This window comes from Carassius auratus, chromosome 35 (assembly GCF_003368295.1).
Source record: "Carassius auratus strain Wakin chromosome 35, ASM336829v1, whole genome shotgun sequence".
NCBI lineage: Eukaryota > Metazoa > Chordata > Actinopteri > Cypriniformes > Cyprinidae > Carassius > Carassius auratus.
Window position 1 is genome coordinate 17,470,568 of NC_039277.1, and position 26,165 is coordinate 17,496,732.

Below are 26,165 nucleotides of genomic sequence, written 5' to 3' on the forward strand. Positions count from 1 at the left end.
ACAAGATTTCTTTATTTGAGATTAACTCAAATTTTTATATTTATATTTTGCATTTCTGGCTTTTTTTACCCTAAGAATTGTATGTTTTTATTTTGCAATTCAGTTTCCCACAATTCTGAAGAGAAAATAATTACATTTTTTTTCGATTGCTAAACGACAGTGAGCACAACTGGAGTCACATGCGCAAAACTCAAACTACAGTCTACACAGCAGCAGTTCATGTTGACCAAACTCTAGTTCGTTTTTCATTGCTTGAACACAGTTTTCAAAACTCTACACACTTAACCCATGACTTTAACTACAACACTGTGGATTTACAGCACTTTGTTCAAATGTTAACACACTGCTGTCAAAACTGTGAACCACACATTCAAAACAGAAGATTTTTCAAACACTGCTGATTGCAATTTCAGGATTAGCCCCGAAAATTATTTGTTCGGATTAAGGTATGTAATTTAGTTTCTACCTTTTTTTCTCATTACTGTAATTCCGTAAATGACTACAGACTATTGAAGCAAACTGCTTATTTTCATTTACCGTATTTTCCGGACTATAAGTCACACTTTTTTTCATAGTTTGGCTGGTCCTGCGACTTATAGTCAGGTGCGACTTATTTATCAAAATTAAGTTGACATGAACCAAGAGAAATGAACCAAGAGAAAACATTACCGTCTCCAGCCGCCAGAGGGCGCTCTATGCTGCCTAGTGCTCTTGTAGTCTACACTGAAGACATAGAGTGCCCTCTTGTGGCTGTAGATGGTAATGTTTTCTCTTGGTTCTTGGTTCTAAATAAATGCGACTTATAGTCCAGTGCGACTTATATATGTTTTTTTCCCCATCGTGACGTATTTTTGGACTGATGCGACTCATACTCAGGTGTGACTTATAGTCCGAAAAATACGGTACCTTAAAGAATTATGTTCTAAAAAATTTAATAAATCATGTGAAAGAATGTCACTCTTTTCTTTGAAGAAAATATGACTTTGTATGAAGTCACTGAAATTGTTCAAACTGTAAAGATGAAGAGCTTGTATTTTTTGTATTTGTGTTTGATGCTAGTGTTTTTCCTCTCAGTGTGTTCTGAATTACAGTGTGTGTTATCTCAGTCAGGGTTGTGTGTAGTGTTTGGCTGCACTAAGCCTGTTTTGAGTCATGTGTTAGGGCCGTTACATAGTCAACGTGAGAAACGCGAGCAAGAAACGCGAGCGATGCGCTCCCTTTCATAGTCTAAACAGTGGACGCAAGCGTCACGGGCGATGCGTGTATGCAATACACCGCTCACGCAACAGGGGGTAGTAGAGTCGGGTGATATTAGTAGAGTCGGGTCGTGTGATATTCAGATCACAATGGCAACTGAAGAGGAGTGTATTCTGTTGCTGATTTTACATCGGTGGCAACAAAGGCAACGCAGAGATAGACGGTGGTATGTTAGCCCTTTAAATAAAAAAAGAGATCAGGATGGGGAGCCTGGACGAGGAGAGACATTTCCAGTATTTTAGGATGTCGCGCCAAAATTGGATGAATTGCTTTCACAAGTCGTCTGCTTTCTACCGGACACTCACTCACTAATTTTTCTTCTTCGCCCGCCATTGTATTCAAACCTTCTTCTTCTGTAAACAAAATATACTTGAATTATTGTACAATACTTGCAATGTCGCCCCCACCGACAACGCATAGTATTGCGTACATCGGCAGGACATCGGCAGGACGACACATTTGGCTACGCACCGACACATAATGGCGGCCGAAGCATAACGATACGTAGGCTCGGGACGCGTATGCGTACAGATGCGTTGACTATGAAACGGCCCTTAAGAGTTGTGTTGCTTGGAATGAGTTTTGCAGGTGATGTGAACTGTTTAGCTCAGGTGACTGTTGCTAGTGCATACTGTAGTTAGAGTTCTGCACATGTAGCTCTAGTGGTGCTCACTGTCGTTTAGCAATCCAAAAAAAATAAAAAAATATTGTGAGATTAAAAAAAAAAAAGTCACAATTTTGTGATATTAACAATTTCGGGATACAAACTAGCCTAAATATGGTGGAACTGAAAAAAATCTGATTTTTAGATAAGAAATTGCAATTACCTCCTTATTTAGTAGCTGTAAAAATAACTGGTCGAAATGGCCATATCAGTGCATCCCTAATTGTAACTATTTCTAAGATTATTCACTCTTTTTCATTGGGATGGAAATAATGGCATTTCATTACCTGGCAAACTGTTATAGATGAGCGGGTATATGTATATGAAATGTCATGAGTCAATGACAGTTACAGGCTTCACACACGCGGTCCAGTCAGATGATGATGATGATGATGCAGAGCTGGTCTGGTCATGCATTAGCTCACCGTACACCCTCTCATTGCCTTAAACTCATCATTCAGTTTAGTAAGAACTTAAATCTATACAATTAAAATGTGCTTTTGTCAGATGAAAGAAACCGTCACATCACATACAAGTTACACCTGTAGATACACTGATGAGCTGAGGGCTGATGGGATTGTTTGCTGGTGCTGTGTAGCGCTACAGGGCTCGCGGGCGTTTGGGGTTGATCTGCTTACTGGCCTGTTCCTCTTCCTGAAGAGCCGAGCGGAAAGACTTCACTTTATCTGAGACCAAACCAAACACAATTTACTGTGTCACTCTTGACAGAGCATTTGATTTGACATGAAGGAAAACAGCTTCAAGAATTATGGGCTCGTCGTACTGTTGTGGAGCCAGAGAATCAGTTGCTTATAAGATGTAAAAATGAGTGAAACGGTCATGAAGTGTGCAGCTTATATTTCAGCCCAAAATCAAAAGTGTTCATTTTTGTTTAAAGAAATTGAAGTCTTTTTTTAAAGAGCAGGTCATATGGTATTTAATATTGTGTTGGAGTCCCCTACAACAGAAAACATTTTTATTTTCTCAGATTATACATTTAATATTAGAATAATTTTTCAATGATTTCAAAAAGATTAGTTCTAAGCAGTTATGGGCTTGAAGGCATAGTTCACCCAAAAATGAAAATTCTGTCATTTACTCACTCTCATGTCGTTCTAAACCTGTATGATATGCTTTCTTATGTTGAACATAAGAAGATATTCTGAAGATTGCTGGTCTTTGAACATTTGGTGGTTCCCGTTGACTTTCAAAGTAGGAAAAAAATACTGTGGAAGTCATTGGGAACTATTTGATTCTTCAAAATATCTTCTTTTATGTTCAACATTTTTATATATACAGTACAGACCAAAAGTTTGGAAACATTACTATTTTTAATGTTTTTGAAAGAAGTTTCTTCTGCTCATCAAGCCTGCATTTATTTGATAAAAAATACAGAAAAATTTAATATTGTGATATATTACTACAATTTAAAATAATTGTTTTTAAATTTATTATACTTTAAATTATAATTTATTTCTGTGATGCAAAGCTGAATTTTAGGATCATTATCACATGATCCTTTAGAAATCATTCTAATATGATGATTCATTATCAAAGTTGGAAACAGTTCTGCTGCTTAATATTTTTTCAGAACGTGATACTTTTTTAGGATACTTTTTTTTAAAAAGTAAAAAAAAAAAAAAAAGCTATGTTTTTAAAATATAAATATTTTGTAATAACAATATACACTACTGGTCAGTAATTTTTTTTCTTTCTTTTTTTTTATAAACTCAATACTTTTATTCAGCAAGGATGTGTTAAATTGATAAAAAGTGATAGTAAAGAAAATATATTATTAGAATTTTTGTTTTATTTTGAATAAATGCAGTTCTTTTTAACCTTTTATTGATCAAATATATTAGACAGCAGAACTGTTTCCAACATTCATAATAAATCAGAATATTAGAATGATTTCTAAATGATCATGTGATCGACTGATGTTACATGTGACACTGAAGGCTGGAGTAATGATGCTGAAAATTCAGCTTTGCATCACAGGAATAAATTATTTTTTTAAAGTATATTCAAATAGAAAACTTATTTTAAATTGTAATAATATTTCACAATATTACCGTTTGTTCTGTATTTTTGATCAAATAAATGCAGGCTAGATGAGCAGAAGAAACTTCTTTCAAAAACATTAAAAATAGTAATGTTTCCAAACTTGTGGTCTGTACTGTATATATTTCTTTATTGTGCAGTTTTGATTAACAACTTTGCAGAATGTTTACATGGAAGAATACCCATGTTACAAACTGCAAAAAATATTTTATTTTATTTTTTCGAAAAAAAACAATATGACCTGCTCTTTAAGTCCACTGATATTTTTTCAAATGAACAATAAGTTGTATGTAAATATATAATTTATTCTAAATAATTTAAGGACATAACAAATTATGATGAGGAATTTGAATGACTGTCATTTCAGTTTGTATATCTTATTGTATATAACCAATCAAAATGCTATAATAATAATTATATATATATATTAGATTTATATTATTACTAAATATTTTACTAAATATTTAATTTAAATGTTTAAAAAAAATGTAATACCGGTAGTAATTTCTGGAATATAAATATTCTATTTTAGAAGCATATTACAATTTTTAAAACAATACATAATTAAATAATCTATTTATATAAAGTCTTTTTTAAAACCATATTTTTAATCAAAATAAACTTTTAAATATCAGCATAATTTTTAAATAATGTACTATAATAAGTGAAAAATGTATTTAGAATTTTATCAATATTCAAATAAGGAATCTGTATACAGTTCATGAATATTTTAGATGTCTATGTTATGTAATACATTTTTACATTCTATAATTTCTAGAATAAATATATCAAATGTAACTTGTAAAACAATTTATAAACATTACAATTCTGTGAAAAATTCTACACATATTGTCAAAGCTATTTTAATAATAACTTTTGTATTACTACATACATTTTTTATTAAAACATTTTACATGTCAGTGTCATTTTTCAATCCTGTATTAAAATAAAAAACATTATTTCATTAATTAGAAAATGTATTTACATAACAGTAATATTTTTGGGAATAAAAATTTCTTTAGTTTTCTCAAATTCTAAAAATAAAAATTTCATTTATTTTTGTGTAACTTGTGTCTTCTCTAATTAATATGGATCATATTCAAATCTGTGACGTATTAAAGACTCCAATTATTTGATTCTAAAAGCCCGTTCACACCAAGCACGACAACTATAAAAGATGACTATAAAAGATATAGTTTTAAAAATCGTCCTCAATATTAAAGAATAGCAGAGTCTACACTACAACTGTAATGATAAAGGCGAGGAGAATTGGTATCCTTTTCAGAAGTTTTTCCAGCTGATGAACGATACAAATATTGACAGCCAATCAGAATCCATCGTGCTATAATGAGCTTGAGAATTTAAAGTGGCAGACGCACATACGCTTAAAACAAACAGACGATATCATTCGCTGGTGTGGACGCTAATGTTGTTATCTTTATAGTTATCGTTCTTGGTGTGAACGGGGCTTTGTTCGGGTTCTCGGAGGACGACTGTGAACACACTGACCTCTGAGCTCTATTAGCACATCGATCTTCTGATCCAGGATTTGCTCAAGCTGAGTGGCGTATGATTCCACATCATAATCCACTTCCTCAGTCATCTCCAGAAGAACCTTCTCATCCTCCAGCCAGCGTATGGTCTCCTGCAACACCAAACACACCGCATGACCGCTGTACTCCATCACCAACACATTAAAGACCTCTTTAAGCAGAAACAAAATCAACATATACAGTACAGTTCAAAAGTAAGGCCTCAGAATGTGTGTGTGTGTGTGTGTGTGTGTGTTCTTTTAAAAGTAACATGTTTATGTTACAGAAGATAACTGCTTTTATTCAATTACATAAATGTCTTCTAAATAGAAACAATATTATTATTTTTTTTTGACTATATAAATGCATAAGGGTACATATAACAAATTAACAAATTAATATGGTTTATATAATGCTTTTAAATAAAAATGTATGAATATAAGGATACTCACAAAGATCAAGAGTGCCACGACACATATCGATACATACCACGATCGTGATTTTTCGGATCGGTTTGAATATCGTTACACTGCTAATGAATATGTTCCTAACACTATATACTTGTAAAGACAGTGAACAAGTATTTAAGACAAACTACAGTTGAAAAGGATGGGTTAGGTTTTTTTAAGAAAATATTTTTCTTCAGCAAGGACACATTAAATTGTTCAAAAGTGACAGTAAAGACATTAATGTTACAAAAGATTTCCATTTCAAATAAATGCCGCTCTTTTGGACTTTATATACTGTACATCAAAGAATCCTAAAATATGAAGCAGCACAACTGTTTTCAACATTGATAATAATCAGAAATGTTTCTAGAGCAACAAATCAGCATTTTAGAATGATTTCTGAAGGATCATGTGACACTTAAGACTGGACATTAATACATTTTACAAAGTTAAGTATTGTATATTCAGATGTATTTTCTCTGAAAACAATTTGAAAGACATTTGAAGGGAGTTTAAAGGTGCATTAAGTGATTCCTGATCTTTGAAAACAAACCAACCTCTACCCAAAAGAATCACACTCCTATCTTGATAGCTCCACCCCCAGATTTACAAACATGTTATTCAACACAGGCACCTCCCCCATCAATACTGGACACGCCCCTTACTGATGATTGGCTACAAATGTGTTTTGGTCAGCGTTTCTCAGAAATCACTTACTGCACCTTTAATGACACATACGCCTGTTGTAAGGTTCTCCTCTTTGTGGACAAGAACACACACCTGAAACACGGCGCGGTGGTCCTCCAGAACCTGCTCCTCCATCTCCACCAGCTGAGACACCACCTCATGGAAGTTGAAGAGCTGCGGGGACACTTCCTCTTCCTGTGCACAACATCAACATAACGTCAGGTTTTCATACCAGCCCATAAAAGCTGAGGTTTGAGGGTAGAGCCCTTACGTTTTGTTCACAGAGTAGCTTGAGATCGTCTCTCTGAGGAGAGCTGCCCACTCCCCACTGCGCCTCCAACACGTCCAGCTGACTGACCGAGTGTCCGGCGGACCGCCCCTCCATCACCGCAATGGGGTCAATGCTCAGCTCCTTCACCCTACGGTCACAGACAGCGCCTCAATTCATCACAGCCAACATGTAACAGCATTTATAATGCAACAAACCAACAGAGATGGGAAATGTTAGATAAACATGTTAAACATGCAGCATGATAATGAAGGACTCCATCTGCTCTATAAAGGCACAAGCAAACTCAAACCAACATGTTAGTGCAGCTCCAACGCAAAATCATTAATGAAAACACAACAAAAACCATGCCTTAAGTCTAGACACAAAATAGAAATGTTAAATATATAAATGTCACATGTAAATATTTCTTAATATAACTGATTATATGTATGTGTGTATATATATATATATATATATATATATATATATATATATATACATATATATAAACAGTCTTAAAACATCTATTCTAAAAAATAGTCTATAAAGATACAATATATTTGAGAAAACGTTACAAATTATTAATATAGCTAAAAAAAATTAATAATAAATTATAAAATGTGTGTGTGTGTGTGAATATATATATATATATATATATATATATATATATATATATATATAGCATAGCATACGTTATCAAAATAATTTGCATATATATAAACAATATAAATAAAAAAAATGATATAAAGTTTATAAATACAAAGGTACTATATAAATGATTATAAATAATTTCAGAATTTTCTAAGTAATTTAAAGGAGAAAATATTGAACATTTATGAATATGTCCATGAATCTAGAATCCATAATAATAAACCACAGTGAAAGCATGAGGTACGTAAAACACAATAAACCAACAGAGATGGGAAATGTTAGATAAACATGTTAAACATGCAGCATGATAATGAAGGACTCCATCTGCTCTGTAAGGCACAAGCAAACACAAACCAACATGTTAGTGCAGCTGCAACGCAAAACCATTAATGAAATAGAAAGGCAATGGAAAAAAGAAGCGTGGCTGTAAAGTAGGAAAAATGTACTCAAAAAAATGAGGGACCAAAACGTAACATGAGGCACATGAACTGTAACGGAAAAGAATCCTTAGAAACACAGCACTCGTATGGAGGCTCTGTCTGAAGTGAGACAGGCTTGAAACTGGAAAATGGCGAGACCTGCTGGGTGAGGTAGCAAAGTCATCGTACTCATAGGTAGGAGAGAGCTCGGAGCGCCCGCCGCCCCCCTGAGAGAAGGGGATGTCGGAGGGACTGATCCCAAACTCCTTCACTCTGAAGACAGGACGACAGACGGCCAGTGAGACGGGAATATGCACATAACAATATAAATTATAAAAATACAGAGTCTAGAATGAATATGGTTTCAATTCTAATAATATTCATGTAAATGTGTTCATTTGTACAAAAATAATATTTCCACATAGAATGTGTGTATACATCCATATACAGACATATTGTTTTTTTATTGTTTTTAAATTCTTGTGAAAAATATGCATATAATTAATCTAATTTTTTTTACATAAGAGTATAAATACATTAAGGTAAATACTGTACATGATTATACGTAATTTTTGGAATTTTACTAATAAATAATAATGTTGTACATTAGGAATTTAATGTAAATATAATAAAGTGTGCATAATATAATTGATTTTATATATTCAAAATTATTCTGTAAATATACATATTCTATTCTTACATACATATGACAATACTTAAAGCTTTATTTTTATTTTTATCTGGATGTCACTGTCTGATTACTTGCATTAGAAACCTTGAAATAAACAGGGTAATAAATAAAGATCTGAGCAGCTGATATCCAGATACAGTGAAGGGCTTTATTCTGTAACAGCAGCTGCGGTGTCTGCTGGGATCACATACGTACCTGTTGGCGTATCTCAAAGTGTTCAATGTGTTTTCACATGATGCCATTCCAGGAGAGACTGTAGCGATCTAATCACAGAAGATCAAACACATTTAAATCATTACCACACACACACTACATATGCATATATGAATATAATAACAGTGTTCTTACCATGCATGTTCTAGAGTTTTCTCCGATGAAGGAATCTCTTAAGACCTGTGTGAGTTTACTGGCTCGAAACGGAGTATGTGGCTTGTTTCGTCCCAAAGCCCTGATGCACTCCTGTCACACACAAACAGTAAATCAAGCCAGATAGGGACAGGATAATGCATTTTCTCAATTCACAGGTGTGGAACATCAAAATATGGGCAAATCAAGCCGTGTGTGACGGTTTGAAGCACAAACCTTCAGCGCCAGGAGACTTTTGTTGATCTCGGCGCCCTCGAGACGTGTCTGTCGGTCAGCGCTGGACGTGTCCGCCCCTCGCTCATTCCCTGCCAGGTCAATGAGAGAGAATTTACCATGCATTTTGCCCCTCCTGCGGAGGATAATCTGAAACACGGCGTGACTGCGGGACGAGTGAGCGTTAGCCGAGGTCTGTCCAGACGTCCTGAGGAAAAGCACACACAAAGCTTGATTAATACCAATTGTTTTTAACATTGTGTCATTGAAGTATTTTAGATTATTACAATAACTTCAGAATTTTAGAAATTATTAATTTAACAATTAAAATAAATAATTTGAGCATGTATATAAATAAATATATAAAATGTAATTATTATATACAATATTTTTTTTTTTTTTACAAACATGTTACAATTAGGGATGTAACGATTAACTGCGAGCCAGTTGAAAATCGATTTAAATATGTGACGACTGAAATCAGTTGAGATGCTAAACAAATCTTTATTCAATTAGTGGCAGGAGTTTATATGAATGTATTTTTTCTTTTCATCTTGCCTCTGTATAATGCATATTAAAGTTAATAAATGCAGCGCTGCTTTGTTTACAACGTAATCAAGGAAACGCTTTAAGCGCCACCTGCTGGCAAAGGGTGAATATGCGTCACGTTCAGCTCATCTACTGTTTCTGTTTCATGCACATATTTTTTACTTATAGTTTTACAAAACCGAAAAAGTCAAATCATTCTGTTTTTGCGAAATTATACAAACTAATTTATATTAAAACTGCTCATGTTCCACGTATGCAGCATGTTTTTTTGGATCATGATCAAAATGCAGGGGTTGCCTCTAATTTTAAATGGAAAGAGCCCAGAAAAAGCCTTATTTTGTTTATATGAAGATATTTGTTTCATTTGTGTTACTTATTTGACTTGGGACTTGTTTTAAAATTTCAATTTAGATTTTTTTATTTACATTTACATTCTATTTAAAGTTTGTTATTTAGAAGACACTTTTATCCAAAGCGACTTACTAATGAGGAAAATAGAAGCAATCAAAACCAACAAAAGAGCAACAATATGCAAGTATTATATTAGTGTATTATTATAGTATATTTTAATTTCACAAAGAAACGTGCAGCATTTTTCCAAGCAGTAATAAAAGGTCACATTTAATTTATGATTTGTCTTAAATCTAATTTGATTAAAAAATACTGTATTTTTTAATTCTTGGGACTGGTGGCACCTGCAGCTGTTGCCCATCTCGATGAGTTTGAGCACGTCTTCTGTGCACTTGACCTCTCGCTCCTGAAGTCCGACCACCTGAACCTGCTGCTTCCCATCTTCAAGAACTCGCAGCTTCGCCTTCCTGTTCAGCAGGTCAAACACCTGCAAAGACCAACTGCAACTGACTTCAAGTACTTCAAGAACAAATGAACTCATTAGGAAACTCGCCTCCCGCCGTAGATTTGAAAAAAAACATACACTTAAAGATCTAACTAAATTAAATAAAGTTGAAGAACTAAAAATATAAAAACTAAAAGAGTAAAAGTAAAAGTTAATTCTAAATATTAATAAATATGACTGTACAAGAAATAATTTTTAATAAAAATAAAAAATATATATAAAACATTAAATGTATAACTAAACAAAAAAATTACTAATCTAAATTGAAAATACATATAAATATAAAAGCATATTCAAAATATAAAAAATATTATAATATTATATTACTATAATAGTATTTAAATAATACGACAATTTTTATAATAATAACAATAGTGAACATTATCATATTTTTCATTAACTCGTTTATTACATTCATTAATAATGAGGACCACAGAACTTGCCTTCCCGCTGTAGATTTCAAAGAACGTCGCGTACACCTGAAGATCCAGCTTCTTGTAGTTCGGTTTTTTTAACATGAGAAAAACATCCCGTGCTGAGAGAAAAGAAGCACAGTCAGATGTATGAAAACGACCACTCAATATTTGAACAGGTAAAACAGTGTGTCAGACACACACCAGCGAGAGCGTAGATCCCTTTAGAGCAATCCTGGTTCTTCCCTGAAAAATCTCCTCCCATGGTCTGGAATGGAGGGAAAATCGAATATGAGAAATAAATGATCCTCAGGGAAGATCAGTTCCTGTAATGTGAGGTCATCAGCTTACATGAGTTTTCCCGCTGCCCGTCTGACCGTAAGCAAAACAAGTGGCCATTCCTCTCTCAAATATGGTCTCCACCAGCGGCCGAGCGGTGAACCTGAAACACATCACACACAGAGACTTCACTTTATATGAGAACATTATAAAAAATTATAATAAAAAGAAAAGACGATATGAGGTCTTTTTACTCATTTATCTCTGATCTTATTATTCATAAATATGCGTTATTCTAATTAAGAAATTATACTTTTATTTGTCTCTAAAATACATTTTCTTGTTACCAAGGCTGTGTAGGCAGAGAAAACAATATTATCAAATTAGAACACATTCCTTTTTTCAGAAAAACTTGCATTTCATATTCTTTATAAAAATATGATTTTTTTTAATTGTTAATTTATTTAGTGCAAGACTGAACACAAAATTTATATTTTTTTATATATTTGTCACTTTGCACAGTGCAAGACAAATTGTACAAATAATATATATATATTAGGGGTGTAACGGTTCACAAAATTCACGGTTCGGTTCGATACGATACACTGATGTCACGGTTCGGTTCGGTTCGATACGTTTTAGATACAGCAAAATGTAAAAACATCTCAACTTTTCAGAATGCCGCAAGCGCACCGCGGGTCATGTGACAAGAACCAACCAATCAGCTTCATCCTTTCCCGTAACAACGTTGAGAGCTCAGCCAAGATGAAGGAACAGCTGATCATAGTTGTATATGGATTGCAATTTTGAAATAAATTCAGTAGCAGAGCTACTGCAAGCGATTTTTAGAGCTGCAAATCCATTTATCCTTCGCTGAAATTTCCGCGTCTCATGGAGAGAGCACGTCATTGTTGCTTAGCAAAGACAGACGCCTCATGAGCGCTTCTGCCCGAGCGCTTTGGAAAGGAGGAGAAAGACGCGCTTAGCGTTTTCCATGCGTTTTTAGGCACGATATGTGACCTGTTGGTTATTGGAGGATCTTCTCATTTCTAGTCTGTTAAACGCATTGGCTATTTTGCAACGAGCCTTCAGCGTGTACTGAGTGAGCGAGCGCCTGCTGAGTAGCCTAACATAAACATATAAGATGGCGTACCGCGTACCGAACCGAAAGCGTCGTACCGAACGGTTCAATACGAATACGCGTATCGTTACACCCCTAATATATATATATTAGGGGTGTAACGATACGCGTATTCGTATTGAACCGTTCGGTACGACGCTTTCGGTTCGGTACGCGGTACGCATTATGTATACCGAACGGTTCGTTGGAGTAATTAATTATATTTGAAAAAAAAAAAAAAAGAGAGAGAAAGAAATATAATGATATGCGTTCAACAAGGTAGCCCAATAACCCAAACAACGTAACAGGCAACGCCCCTGACACTCCCGAAGAAGAAAAAAACACCATCTTATATGTTTATGTTAGGCTACTCAGCAGGCGCTCGCTCACTCAGTACACGCTGAAGGCTCGTTGCAAAATAGCCAATGCGTTTAACAGACTAGAAATGAGAAGATCCTCCAATAACCAACAGGTCACATATCGTGCCTAAAAACGCATGGAAAACGCTAAGCGCGTCTTTCTCCTCCTTTCCAAAGCGCTCGGGCAGAAGCGCTCATGAGGCGTCAGTCTTTGCTAAGCAACAATGACGTGCTCTCTCCATGAGACGCGGAAATTTCAGCGAAGGATAAATGGATTTGCAGCTCTAAAAATCGCTTGCAGTAGCTCTGCTACTGAATTTATTTCAAAATTGCAATCCATATACAACTATGATCAGCTGTTCCTTCATCTTGGCTGAGCTCTCAACGTTGTTACGGGAAAGGATGAAGCTGATTGGTTGGTTCTTGTCACATGACCCGCGGTGCGCTTGCGGCATTCTGAAAAGTTGAGATGTTTTTACATTTTGCTGTATCTAAAACGTATCGAACCGAACCGAACCGTGACATCAGTGTATCGTATCGAACCGAACCGTGAATTTTGTGAACCGTTACACCCCTAATATATATATATATATATCATCATAGGCAAGTCTCAATGGTAATGCACCGTCTTCAGGGCCGGATTAAGACCAAATTTGGCCTGATGAGGCAGCGCAAAAAAGGCCTATTTTTTTCTCTGCATTGGTGCATGTGCATTCGACACTCTAAGCGCCAGCATGCTTAGCATTTCCTGCCTAACTGAGGACTGCAGCTATCCTTTGATTATTCCCAACTTTGAGAAGCTCTGCTCGCCGATGGCATTGGACATCATCATGCAAAGATAGATGTGCAACCCAATTTCGACATTTGGAAATGTCTGAGAAAGATTTAACGATGACAAAAGCTTGTACAAGCTCTGCTGATTTGTTCACAGTCACCGGTTTCTGAGTGTGCATGAATGCTGCAAACTCTATCAGCTAATTTTGACCGATTAATAATCAGTTAAACGGATTAAAAGGTCATTTATTTATTTTCAGTAAATTATCAAAATATTTAAAAAGGTTTGCTGCATGGTTAAAATACGCTACACGTATATATGTATATATATATATATATATATATATATAGAGAGAGAGAGAGAGAGAGAGAGAGAGAGAGAGAAAGAGAGAGAAAGAGAGAGAGAGAGAGAAACGTATCATTTTTTAGAGAGAAAAAAAAGATTATTTCATTCAGAAATAGACAAAATGCAAACACAAAATGTTCACAAACATTAGGCTATAATAAACACTGTTAAAAAAGGCTATTTTTTTATAATCATTTGTCATTCAAATACATTGCGAATATTGCATTCGTGTTGAATGAGACCCAACGTTGGTTTGAGTTTCGTTTTAACAAATGAATCCGTTTTGGTTTGTCGTTAATATGCTATGGCGTCTTATATTTTTAATTCCTGTTCTTTTCTAAATACTGTTAATTGAAATTATTTGTTGTGGATTGAGGGGAACTGAAATTTACCGTAAAGCTTCTCAAATTTACCGTTAGCTGAACAATTTTTATTTGCTATATTAACCTCAAAGTAATTCTTAGAATAAAATTTGGAGTCTGACTTTCAGACGCAAATACAGTGTTACTTATTATACAGTAACTATTACTCTATATCCTTTGCACTGTGACGTTACTGACTAGGGATGTTAATTTCGGTTATTTTTCCTAACCAACAACCGCTAACTGACAAGATTATTTTAAATAATAATAACTGAAAGTTCAAACGCTATATAATAAATAACATTTTAGCATCATGATACGTCGGGAACATGGAAACATTTGGATTTGTGCCGAATGAGAGAGGTAGGCATCAGCTTCACCTTAAATTAGCTTGTTTTTGGATTGACGTTTTTATAGCCTAAACTTTAGAGGATTTGTCTCAGAGAGAAACTAATAACTGTTTTTATAATGTTGGTCAAAATTTTACTTTAAACTAGTTACAGGCATTTTAGCTTTCATTGTTTCGGAAGAAATAGGGCTAATAAAATGCGATGTGAGCCGTGACTTAAGTTTTTTTTTTTTTTACTCTCAAAACACATCTTATACAAGTGCCTTTTTTTTTTTTTTTTTTACAATGCTAATTAAATATCTTAAAAATAGTTGGATGTCTTTAAAGTGTAGATTTTTTTTTTTTTTTTAAGTATCTTACATTTGGCCAAAATCTAGAGAAAATGATGCTGTATTGGCTGTGACTTAGCGTTAGATCTCTATTTTTTTCTTTTTGAGTAAAGAAAACACTATACTTTATTATTATTGTAGTATTATTATTATTAGGCAAATTATAGGCAAATAATATGTATATTTTTTAAATAACGTTATTAACCGTTTTTTCCTCCACCCGAACTGGTTTCGGAACAGTAATAATATCCGAGGAATGCAGAACAGAAACGTTAAAATATTGATTCTGCTCGGAGTGAACCAATTAAAAAAAAAATTGTTTTCAAGCCCTGATACATATACATATACATATATACATATATATATATATATATATATGTATATTAGGGGTGTAACTGTACGCAAAAATCACGGTTCGGTATGTACCTCGGTTTTAAAGTCGGTTCATTTTCGGTACAGTAAGGGAAAGAAATGCAAACATTAAACTGCAGGTTGTTTATTACTATAAAAATTTTTTTACAATTGGTTTACACTTTTTAAAACACTTTTTAATAAAATAACTATGATTACAGTGCATCATTACCAATCCCAGCTTGTAGGCCTGCTCATATTAAAAAAATATATATACATTTTCCAAAGTGTAAAGTGCAGCAACAACAGTTTCAGTTTTTAGACCTGCTCAGATTTCGTTAAAGCGTTGGCCCGATCGGAATTAAGAGCAAAGGTCTGTTTAAATGCCGACGGGAGCTGCATTTGAATTACAATAGTTTTTTTCCACTAGTTGTAGTGATGTTCACACTCGCGTGATGCCTTTTGAAAACTTTAAAATCAGCTGCAGGGCGGGATTTGTGCTGAACGCGGAGACATCCGCCACGTAATATGTTCGTGTGGAAACATGAAAATGTACCTACGTTCCTCACACAAAATATTGCATTCGGTCATTCGGTACACACGTGCACCATACCGAAAGCCCTGTACCGAAACGGTCCGGTACAAAAACACATACCGTTACACCCCTAATATATATTATATAATTGTTTTTTTTGTTTTTTTAGAATTTGTAATATTTAACAGAAAAAAAAAATAAATTGTATTACTTTTTCCAGTGTGAGACTGAAAAGGTTATCTGTCTCTCTCTCTCTCGTCTTTTTAATTTTTGATTATTTCTCTGTAAAAAACAAACACCTGACCTGTACACCATTTCGTTTGTCGAGTTGTCATCGAAAGCGTAATCGAAGCGGAACGTCTGGTTCTCCAGGTATCTGGTTAAATCCACTTTCTGCTTGGGCTCGTGGACCATGACCACGTCTTTACTGGGGATGGTGATGACGTCCAGATCCTTCATTGTCAGCTCTGAGAATCGACACACATGATGAGCTGCATCACAAACAACACCAACACTAACAATACAGAATCAAAAAATCTTATCCTTACCTTTCTTGTTCAGTGGCCGCGTCCGCACACACACACATATCCTGTGGTCCTCAATCTGAGAACATATACATATTATTAAGACACATCTATTATAATAACAACATCTAACACAGCTAATGCTTCACATGGAGATGAAATAACAGTGGAAGCACATCATGGTTATGATGCAGTTCTTCACCAGATCTGCAGTGGTCAGCGGCCTGTAGTCCAAACTCGCTCTGAAGTCTCGGATCATGCACAAGATTTCATAATTAGGGATTGTGGCTTCGACCTCCTGTGTAATAAAAAAATTCTCAGTTAACACTGCAAGAGCTTATGACATAACAGCATCACCTTCTTGAGATGTTTAGTCCTCATTTTAAAAGTCAGGACATTTTTATTGACTAATTAGGATTCGAAATGCACATTAATTTCATTACTAAGATGATTACTAGATGCTTTCCACTAAACAAGTAGCACAGTAAGATCATGTGACCAATGTTTGAAACATCTAGGATGTGTTCAAAATGCAAATTTATTACAAAATGACCGTAGACAGTAAATAACCATATACTGCCTGATATTTCAGTAATGAAACAATTATAATAAATAAAACATATTAAATCATTTATTCTACAATTAAATGATTTATTTTAACCCTAAGATTAATTAATTTTGCAGACACCAGTGTTATGTCATTAACACAGTTTTTATTAATATTTTTAACTAGTTATTTTTACAATTTCTTTTAATTAAAATTTTATTGAAGTACTATTTGTAATTTTTTTATTTTAATTTGTATTTCTGTTTCAGGTATTTTAGTACACCAAGTAAAGCTAAATGAAAATGAGAAATGTTGCATAGTCATTTCTATTCATTATGACTAGCTGATTTATTTATTTATTTTTTGCAAAATTTTAACTGAAATTAAATGATTTTATTTCAAGTAACAAAACTGTTTTTATGATTTTATTTAACTATAAAAACACTGGCACTTGCTTTATTTCAAAGTGACTTAAAAATATGGAACATAACATGCAATTTGTCACCAAACCAACATTATTCATGGCATCATTTTATAATTGTAATATGCAATAAGCAACATAAATTAATGAATCACATTACAATTGTAATGCACCACACACACACACACACACACACACATACCGTAATTCCTCAAATAAAAGCCGGGGCCTTTATTTACCTGAACTGCAGAAGGTAATAGGCTTTTATTTGAAGCAGGCTTTTATTAGAGGCAGGCCTTTATTTCTAATTCCATCTGTTTGATAAGTAATTGTTTTAAATTAAAAGCGATAGCGTTCCAGTGGACAGAGATCATAACATTAGCACAGAATCAATTCAGAATCAAATCACCAAAAGAATCAGTTTGGTGTCAGTCTGCTTCACGCTGAATCACGCATCCGCAGTATCATCAGCTCCTCGGTTCTCGAATCGGACGCGTCCGACAGAAACGGTTCTCAGTTCAGTGTACTGGTGATCCCAAAACCGATGCAACCAGTTCTTGACTCGAGAACGAGAAACGCTCTGGCAGTGGGCGTGTATGCTCCCCCCGGCCTTTATTTGTCTGTGTTGACCACGCCCCCGGCCACTATAAGAGGCCCGGCATTTATTGTGGTTTTTATTTGAGGAATTACGGTATATATATATATATATATATATATATATATATATATATTAGAGGTGGGCATAGATAAATTTTTTTAATCTAGATTAATCTCACTGTGATCTTGAAATTAATCTAGATTAATCTAGATTAAAATGGCTCATTCGAATTCTGCCGACGGCATTCAGAATATGTGTGTTACCCAAATAAAATTGACAAACAGTAAAGTCTTTGAGAAGGGGTTTATCATGCTAGATGGTGCATTAGAAATGTACATCTCCTGTTTCCAAAATGCATCACAAACTGCTTGAAAAAGCTGTAAACTAATTCCACATTGCACAAGCGGGGACCCGGTGAAGGTTGTACCAGTGGGCCCTGTTTGAAATGGTCTAATTTGTATGTTCGTTTATTTTTATTTATTTGTGCTATTTACACAATGTTTAAGGTTTTTACAAGTTTGTAGGTGTCAAGGTACAGAAACTAAATAAATATAAAAAAGCACTGGATAGTCTTCAATGTAAAAATGAAATATACAATGAAACCTACATTAATTAAGACACCTTCAACATTTCCCACATTATTACAGTTTTGCTATATATATCAAAAAATATACCTGGTGTCTGAATAATTTTTGGTTTGACTGTTAAAACTACAAAGTAGTCAAGAGCAGTGAGTGATTTTCATTTTCTTGGATTAACATTACAGCAGCCAGTCGCTAAATTAGGCGCGGTCACTTTAAGAGACGATGAACGCATCCAATATAATACATATCCCATTTTTTTCCTCAACTGTTTACTTTCACTTAAGAAATAACTGACTGTTTTTTCGAGCATAATTTCCAAAGTGGATATTTTGACATATTTCATATGTATTTGTCGGCACAAGAGCAAAAATAAGCAAATTCGATTTTCAAGTGTTTTGATCAAAACACTTGAAAACGCTTATTTTTAGCGTCTCGAGACGCCTTTCTCTACGTGAGCCCTGAACACCAGAACACCGCGAGTACTGAATCGGGCTCTTTCACATCTTGTTGTTTGTTTCAAACTGCGATTTGTATTTGTTCGTTCCGGTGCAGGAGGGACTTTGAGGAGAACTTCGCAGAAGAGAGCTCGGTTCAGTGTCGCTGTCCGTTAGGCTAGCCTCAACCAGTCGTTTATATAAAATATCAAGGTGAAAGTCATCATAGCTTGCTTAGTATAGACCCAGCTCCCAACCCAACTTTGAGAATAGATTAACGGCGATATTTTTTTTATCGCCCGATAAGAGTCTCGCATTAACGCAGCACGTTAACGGCGATAACGGCCTACCACTAATATATATATATATATATATATATATATATATATATATATATATATAATATGCATTAAGGAACACTAAAAGTTTCAAATAGCAGTATGCTACATTGTTGTGATGACACTAGTGTTCCAGTGTTTTCTGTCACCTGCGCTTTTTTCTCTCTCAGCTCCTGCTGCTGCAATCGTCTCTTCTCCCGCTTCTCTTGAAGTTTCTCCACTTCCTTCACGCAGTTGGACTTCCTGCGAGCTGCAGACACACACAGAAAACTGTAACTCTACCAGAAAATATTATTACAATTTAAAATATCTGTTTTCCATTTTGAAAAAATTCCTCCAGTCTTCGGTGTCACATGATCTTCAGAAATCATTACAATATACTGATTTGCTGCTTAAGAAAAAATTCTGGTTATCATCAATGTTGAAAACAGTTGTGCTGCTCCATATTTTAGTGAAAAACAACTTCTGTTTGCGTATTCTTTGATGACAGAAAGTTTAAAAGAACGTTTATTTGAAATAGAAATCTTTTGTAGCATTATAAATGTCTTTTGTATCACTTTAATGCATTACTGATGAATAAAAGTATTATATTTTTACTGCCCCCAAACTTTATGATAGTATTGTGTGTGTTGTATAACAGCTGGTGAGGTGTTGTGGTACCGTTCTGCTGCTGCTGCAGGGTCTGGTGTTGGATGGGGGGAGGCGGGACGGGTGCTGATGGAGGCGCTTCGGTCTGTTGGCTCGGCCGCGCTCGAGTCGTACCTACAGTGACTGAATAATAGAGATCACATCACTCACCACAAAATTCTGCAATAGCACAAAAGGAAATATGGGAATAATGTTGCGATCAATACTTGTAATAAATGAAAACTCTTCTGTGACATCAACTTCATGAGGAACATCCTGGGATGAAGAAGAACTTGAACCCGTTAAGAAAAAAAAATGTATCTATGAAACTTTTTTCATTTACTGAAAACGCTGAAATAAAATCTAAATATAAATACTTAAAGATTTTATAGAAGATATGTCTTATTTAATATTAGAAATATTAGATAAAATATAAAATTCTTGACTTGTCATCTAACTGAACTAAAATAAATGTAAGATTAAGTACTAAAATAACTAAAGTTTAAAGGGTTAGTTCACCCAAAAATGAAAATGATGTCATTAATGACTCACCCTCATGTCGTTCCAAACCCGTAAGACCTCCGTTCATCTTCAGAACACAGTTTAAGATATTTTAGATTTAGCCTGAGAGCTCTCAGTCCCTCCATTGAAGCTGTGTGTACGGTATACTGTCCATGTCCAGAAAGGTAAGAAAAACATCATCAAAGTAGTCCATGTGACATCAGAGGATCAGTTAGAATTTGTTGAAGCATCGAAAATACATTTTGGTCCAAAAATAACAAAAACTACAACATTATTCAGCATTGTCTTCTCTTCCGTGTCTGTTGTGAACGCGACTGCTGTGACTGTTGATGTACGACGATGCTGACGTGTTTTTCGGTGCGCCCAATAACAAAGAAAACACATCAGCAGCGTCACTGCAGTCTTTTGAACACGCTCACAACAGACCTGGAAGAGAAGACAATGCTCAATAAAGTCATAGTTTTTGTTATTTTTGGACCAAAATGTATTTTCGATGCTTCAAAATATTCTAACTGACCCTCTGATGTCACATGGACTACTTTGATGATGTTTTTCTTACCTTTCTGGACACGGACAGTATACCGTACACACAGCTTCAATGGAGGGACTGAGAGCTCTCGGACTAAATCTAAAATATCTTAAACTGTGTTCCGAAGATTCTTACGGGTTTGGAACGACATGAGGGTGAGTAATTAATGACATAATTTTAATTGTTGGGTGAACTAACCCTTTAAAAGCTAAATAGAAATAAAGTAATAATAAATATAATGATAAAAAATATCAAAGTAATAAAGTAACACTGATTTCAGGCCTTTACATCAAAATTAGGGCTGGGCGATATGGCCCAAAAAAGTCACAATAGAAAATTTTTACATCAGTCGATAACGATAATTATCACGATAAATGTCAAACCTTTATTTCTTTCAAGTTTAAAGCATTTAGTTTTTTGTCAAAACATGATTAACACTTCTCACATCTCACAAATTAGTTATTATATTAAAAACATTTATAAAAAATAAATTTTTACATCAAAGTATGCATGAGTATATTAATAGATAAAGGTCCTAGTTTCTGCGTGTTTAATGACTTTGATGGCACGATGCAGATATAAATATGTTAATTAGCAAAATCAGTAACATCTGTAAAAATTGTAACCTCATATTTATACAGTAGAATTGAAGACTTGTTTGAGTTTTATTAAAATTAACATTTTGTCAACCATAGCATCACACAATTAGATCATGATTACCAAATGTAAAACCACATATAGTACCATGGCAGAATGCAAATATATGGTTTCTATGGTATAAACATAGGTTTCCTGGCTCAGTGGTAGAGCATTGCGTTATCAGCGCAAAAGGTAGTGGGTTCAGTTCCCAGGGAACACACATACTTGTAAAAAAAATAATTGTAATCCTGACTGCAATGTAAGTCGCCTTGGATAAAAGCGTTTGCTAAATGCATAAATGTAAATAAACTGTAGCCTAAATTAATTTAGTAAATACAAATGCTAGAGCATAATATTACATGTAAAAGTCTTCTAACGGGAAGTCACGGGGCACAGTTTTTCTCGTGTTTGTCAGTTCTGCTGAGAAAAATCAGAAGTGGCTTTAAACCAGCTCATATATGTTCTTCAATGAATTCAAGCTCTTCTTGCTGGATCTCAGAGCGTTCGGCGAGTAAACGCATCTGCTCAAGCTGCACTTTAAACCGAGCTCATAACTGGTCTGTGTGGCACTGATAAAGCAGTTTCATTATTTTTCTATCCAAGGAAAAATATATTGTGACAATTATTGTTATCGTTTTATCACCCAGTGCTAATCAATATATTTAAAAATCCTCAGAAACTTGACATGACTAGAGGAGATAATTAACAGCACTAGTTTTGATACCTCGATTATCCCTCGCAGGCATTTCATTTTTCGGTGGCGCTACTGTCCGACGATTCTGCAAATGATGAATCCAAGAAAATAAACAATTCATATAATCCAATCTAGCAAAAATATGCATCTACACAATAAAAACATTCAAAGTCAACCTATGCCACATTATAAAAAAAAAAATAAAAAAAATATATATATATATATATATATATATATATATATATATATATATATATTTACTAGTTGTTACATTTATATAGAAATTTACCATAGTAGTTTTATAATCCATTAAATAGAAAAAAAGTCAAAACTACTATTATCACTAATAATAAATTAGTAACTAGTTACATTTATATAATATACAACATAATATAAATATTATAGAAAAACAAGGGCTTATGGGTAATCTCCCAAAGCAGGATGCCACAAAGCAAGTTTTTTTTTATTGTTTGTTTATTTTATGACTAGAAATGACCCAGTCTGTATTGATTTCACTGTAAAAACTGATAACAGTATTTTATGACTCCTGTCTAGAAATCCATCTGAGCAGTTATAAAAGCAATATTGAGCGTGCTCCAATCATCTGTCTGTCTGGTGCTGTGCTCGTTCCTCCTCTTGATTACGTTTATTAAAGTGTAGCGAAACGGACACAGACCTTGTTCGGGGGAATCTTGTTGATTTTGATGGCACTGGACACGGGCGGCGGAGGGGTCTCAGGACTTTGTGGGATTTCCTCTTCAGGTGCAACATCTGGATTAAGTGCAAATATGCTCTCCAGATCGATCTGTTCATGGAGAAAGAGAACGAGAGCATCAGGCTGCCAGTTTCAAAAGCACTTCTACTCACGAGCGCACCGGATTTTCCACAGTTGTAAAAGCTGCTAAAAATAATCATCCCACGGGACACAAAACGAGATCTCAGCATCTCAGCTGTTTTTCCTGGACAGCAATGAGATGAAATAGAGACTCCTATAAAGATCAGAAAGTGCGCTCAAGATTTGCCTCTGAGATCTCAATATGAACTCAAAGATTTCTCATCAAACTCTTTCAGGACCAAATGATCTGAGCAGCCATCCACATTCATTTCACCCCTGTATTTCTCATGAGGACTGATTTGAGAAACATCTACGATTAAGTTGATAGCTGGCGATGAAAGAGTAACATGTGAGCAATAATACCTTTCTCTAGGTTTTTATATTCCATGCACAGTATTTAATAAAACTAAAGACTGTTAAACCTGGAAGAGGTACAAAAGCTGCTTCAGAATAAATCTCCCTTGATTCTGACACATTACTGTTGTATCTGTGTGTCTCTATTAGAGATGTGCAACTACAAAGACAAATAACCATGAATGAAACATACAAGCTTTTGTCTTTAGTGCATTATGCCAATATGAAGGACATACTGAATATGACTATCAGACATTCACCTCTTTGCCTTTTGTGTCTCCGTTCTCAATCCACTCCACCGTTACGCTCTCATTGTCTTCATTCAGTGACGTCACCATGGCCTGGTGGATTCTTCCTGGAATACATAATAAAACAACGCTTTACTGCAAATCTGCAGCTCTATGATAGCCTTAAAATAATGGAGCTACAGCAATGAATAGTATCAAAGGAAAGCATAATTAAATATTCCAGCCAATCATAACAAGGTACTCTTAATCATATAAGTCCATAGTGCTTTATGAGATTGTGAATGAGAACTTACATGATAAACAATGCTAAATAAATGTACTTTAAAACAAATTGTAGGGCCTAAATTTGCTTTCCATATAACTCTACCATAGCCTCATCAGCTTAACATTTAGGCCACTGGTTAATCCATTGATTCATGTATGAACAGTTCTCCCAAAAATTAAAATTTGGATTTGGAGAAATTTGGAGAAATGTAGAGTTACATCACTTGCTCACCAGTGAATCCTCTGCAGTGAATGGGTGCCGTCAGAATGAGAGTCTAAACAACTGATAAAAACATCACAATAATCCACAGCACTCCACTCCATCAGTTAACATCTTGTGAATGAAAAGCTGCATGTAAGAAACAAATCCATCTTTAAGGCGCTGTAACTTTAAACCATCACTTTTCTCCAAAATACGAGTTCATAATCCATAATAACACTTCCTCAGGTGAAAAAGTCCATCTCCTGTTGTCCCTTCACATCAAAATCCACCCACTTATTTGTTCAGAGCTGTTCTGGCTTGTAAACAGTGCTTGATCTGTGCATATTTCTCTCCTGATTCAGATGAGAGGACTTTTTCATTGGAGAAATCAATATTATGGATAGAGGACTCGTATTTTAGCTGGAAGCAACAGTTTTAAGTTAAAAGCATCTTAAAGGATTTGTTTCTTACAAACATGCAGATTTTTTACTTGACAAGACATTAACTGATATTTTTATCAGCTGTTTGGAGTCTCATTCTGACGGCACCCATTCACTGCAGAGGATCCATTGGTAAGCAAGTAAAGAAAAACTCATCTACAACTTGGGTGGCCTGAGGGTGAGTACATTTTCATTTTTTTGTGAACTATTGAAAGAACTATGAAAAAAAAACTAACGGTAGCTTTCTAGTTTTTTTGTATTCAATCTGTTTTCTTTTCATTCATTTTATTTATTCTAAATGTAAATGTAACTATTTCTTTAAATGCTCAAACCTGCAACCTACCACATATAGACCCTATGCTTGCACCACTACACCTGCATTGTATTAATAATCGGTTATTATGTATAATATTTGCATTCTTTTTATTTGTTTATTTTGCGTTTATTTATAACTAACACTCTGGGCGTCTTCCTCATGGATGATGCTAACAGACTGCGAATTTATTAATGTACTATGGCGAAGGCTTCCTAATGAATATTAATAACGTACCGTGACGTTTCCCAGGGGAAGGCTTCTCTGATTGGCTGAAAGCAACACGTCAGCTAGTAGCTATTCTGATGACGTATCATGACAATCAATTCGATTCCACGCATAGACGCTCCAACACGGTTACCAAGCAACGTCAGGACGACCTCATTAATATTTATGAGTCACGCCTCCGCCATAGTAGCTTCTTAAATTCGCTAACGGGTTAGCAGCAGCATGCATCATGCAAACAGGCGATACAAAGGCGTGCCGTCCGAGGACGGAAAGGAGTTGAATGATAATGCACAGGCATTGACTGTTTTGTGCACCGGATGTCTTGCGTTAAACGGATTAAACAAAGATGATGTCTTGACAAACTGCATCTCAGGCAGCCTGATAAACGAGCTGCTGCTGGGTGTGACTCACCATCACTGCGCTTGATCTCCACATAAATGCCGATCTGGATCTTCCCGAAGACAGCTGCCATGCCTCATGTGTGTGCCAGGATCTGTGTGGATGTTTTTGAGCGGGTTTCAGGGAGAGGTTGATCAACGGCAGCGGCGCAGCACAAACCGGGAGGAGGTCAGGGAGAGATGGATGAGCGCGCATGCGCAGAGCGCTCACACAGAATGTCACATCAGCCTCTTTTGTCTAGTTGCAGTGGACATCATCTGTCCATCAGTTTTTTTGTGTGTGTATACTTTTTATGTTGTTTCTTATGTTAATTTCTCCGGCAAGATTCTTCGTTTTTTTTACTTCTTGAGATCCGGCAAAACATTTTAGAAAAAACAAAACAATACCTTTTTTCATAACATTTTTTTAAATGATATTTAATTCATAAGTTTTGCTACGTCATTGGTAGAGGACATCGGGACTGATTTTTTTTTTTTTTTTTTTTTACAAAAAGTAGCAAAAAGGCACCTAAAATTTTGAATATATGCTCATTTTTTGTTGTT

At 34.9% G+C, this 26,165-nt stretch overlaps 1 protein-coding gene across 3 annotated transcripts; it reads right to left on the bottom strand.

The window, feature by feature from the left end:
- Positions 1-1,446: 1,446 nt before the first annotated feature.
- Positions 1,447-26,165, bottom strand: LOC113054718 (kinesin-like protein KIF2A). Of its 3 annotated transcripts, none has more exons than XM_026220462.1 (21): positions 25,636-26,165; positions 23,790-23,884; positions 23,017-23,145; positions 22,371-22,425; positions 19,990-20,100; positions 19,479-19,579; positions 16,610-16,705; positions 16,432-16,486; positions 16,188-16,350; positions 11,431-11,521; positions 11,284-11,347; positions 11,110-11,201; positions 10,506-10,648; positions 9,265-9,469; positions 9,031-9,141; positions 8,878-8,945; positions 8,181-8,264; positions 6,922-7,069; positions 6,744-6,845; positions 5,492-5,627; positions 1,447-2,607 (listed from the first exon to the last, which is right to left on the bottom strand). In XM_026220462.1, exons 1-21 carry the CDS (start codon positions 25,694-25,696, stop codon positions 2,522-2,524), a joined length of 2,196 nt encoding a protein of 731 aa, XP_026076247.1. In that variant the 5' UTR covers positions 25,697-26,165; the 3' UTR covers positions 1,447-2,521. The 3 variants fall into 3 exon arrangements, with proteins under 3 accessions (XP_026076247.1, XP_026076246.1, XP_026076248.1); XM_026220461.1 differs by having other exon boundaries at positions 8,151-8,264; XM_026220463.1 differs by lacking the exon at positions 8,181-8,264 and having other exon boundaries at positions 25,636-26,164.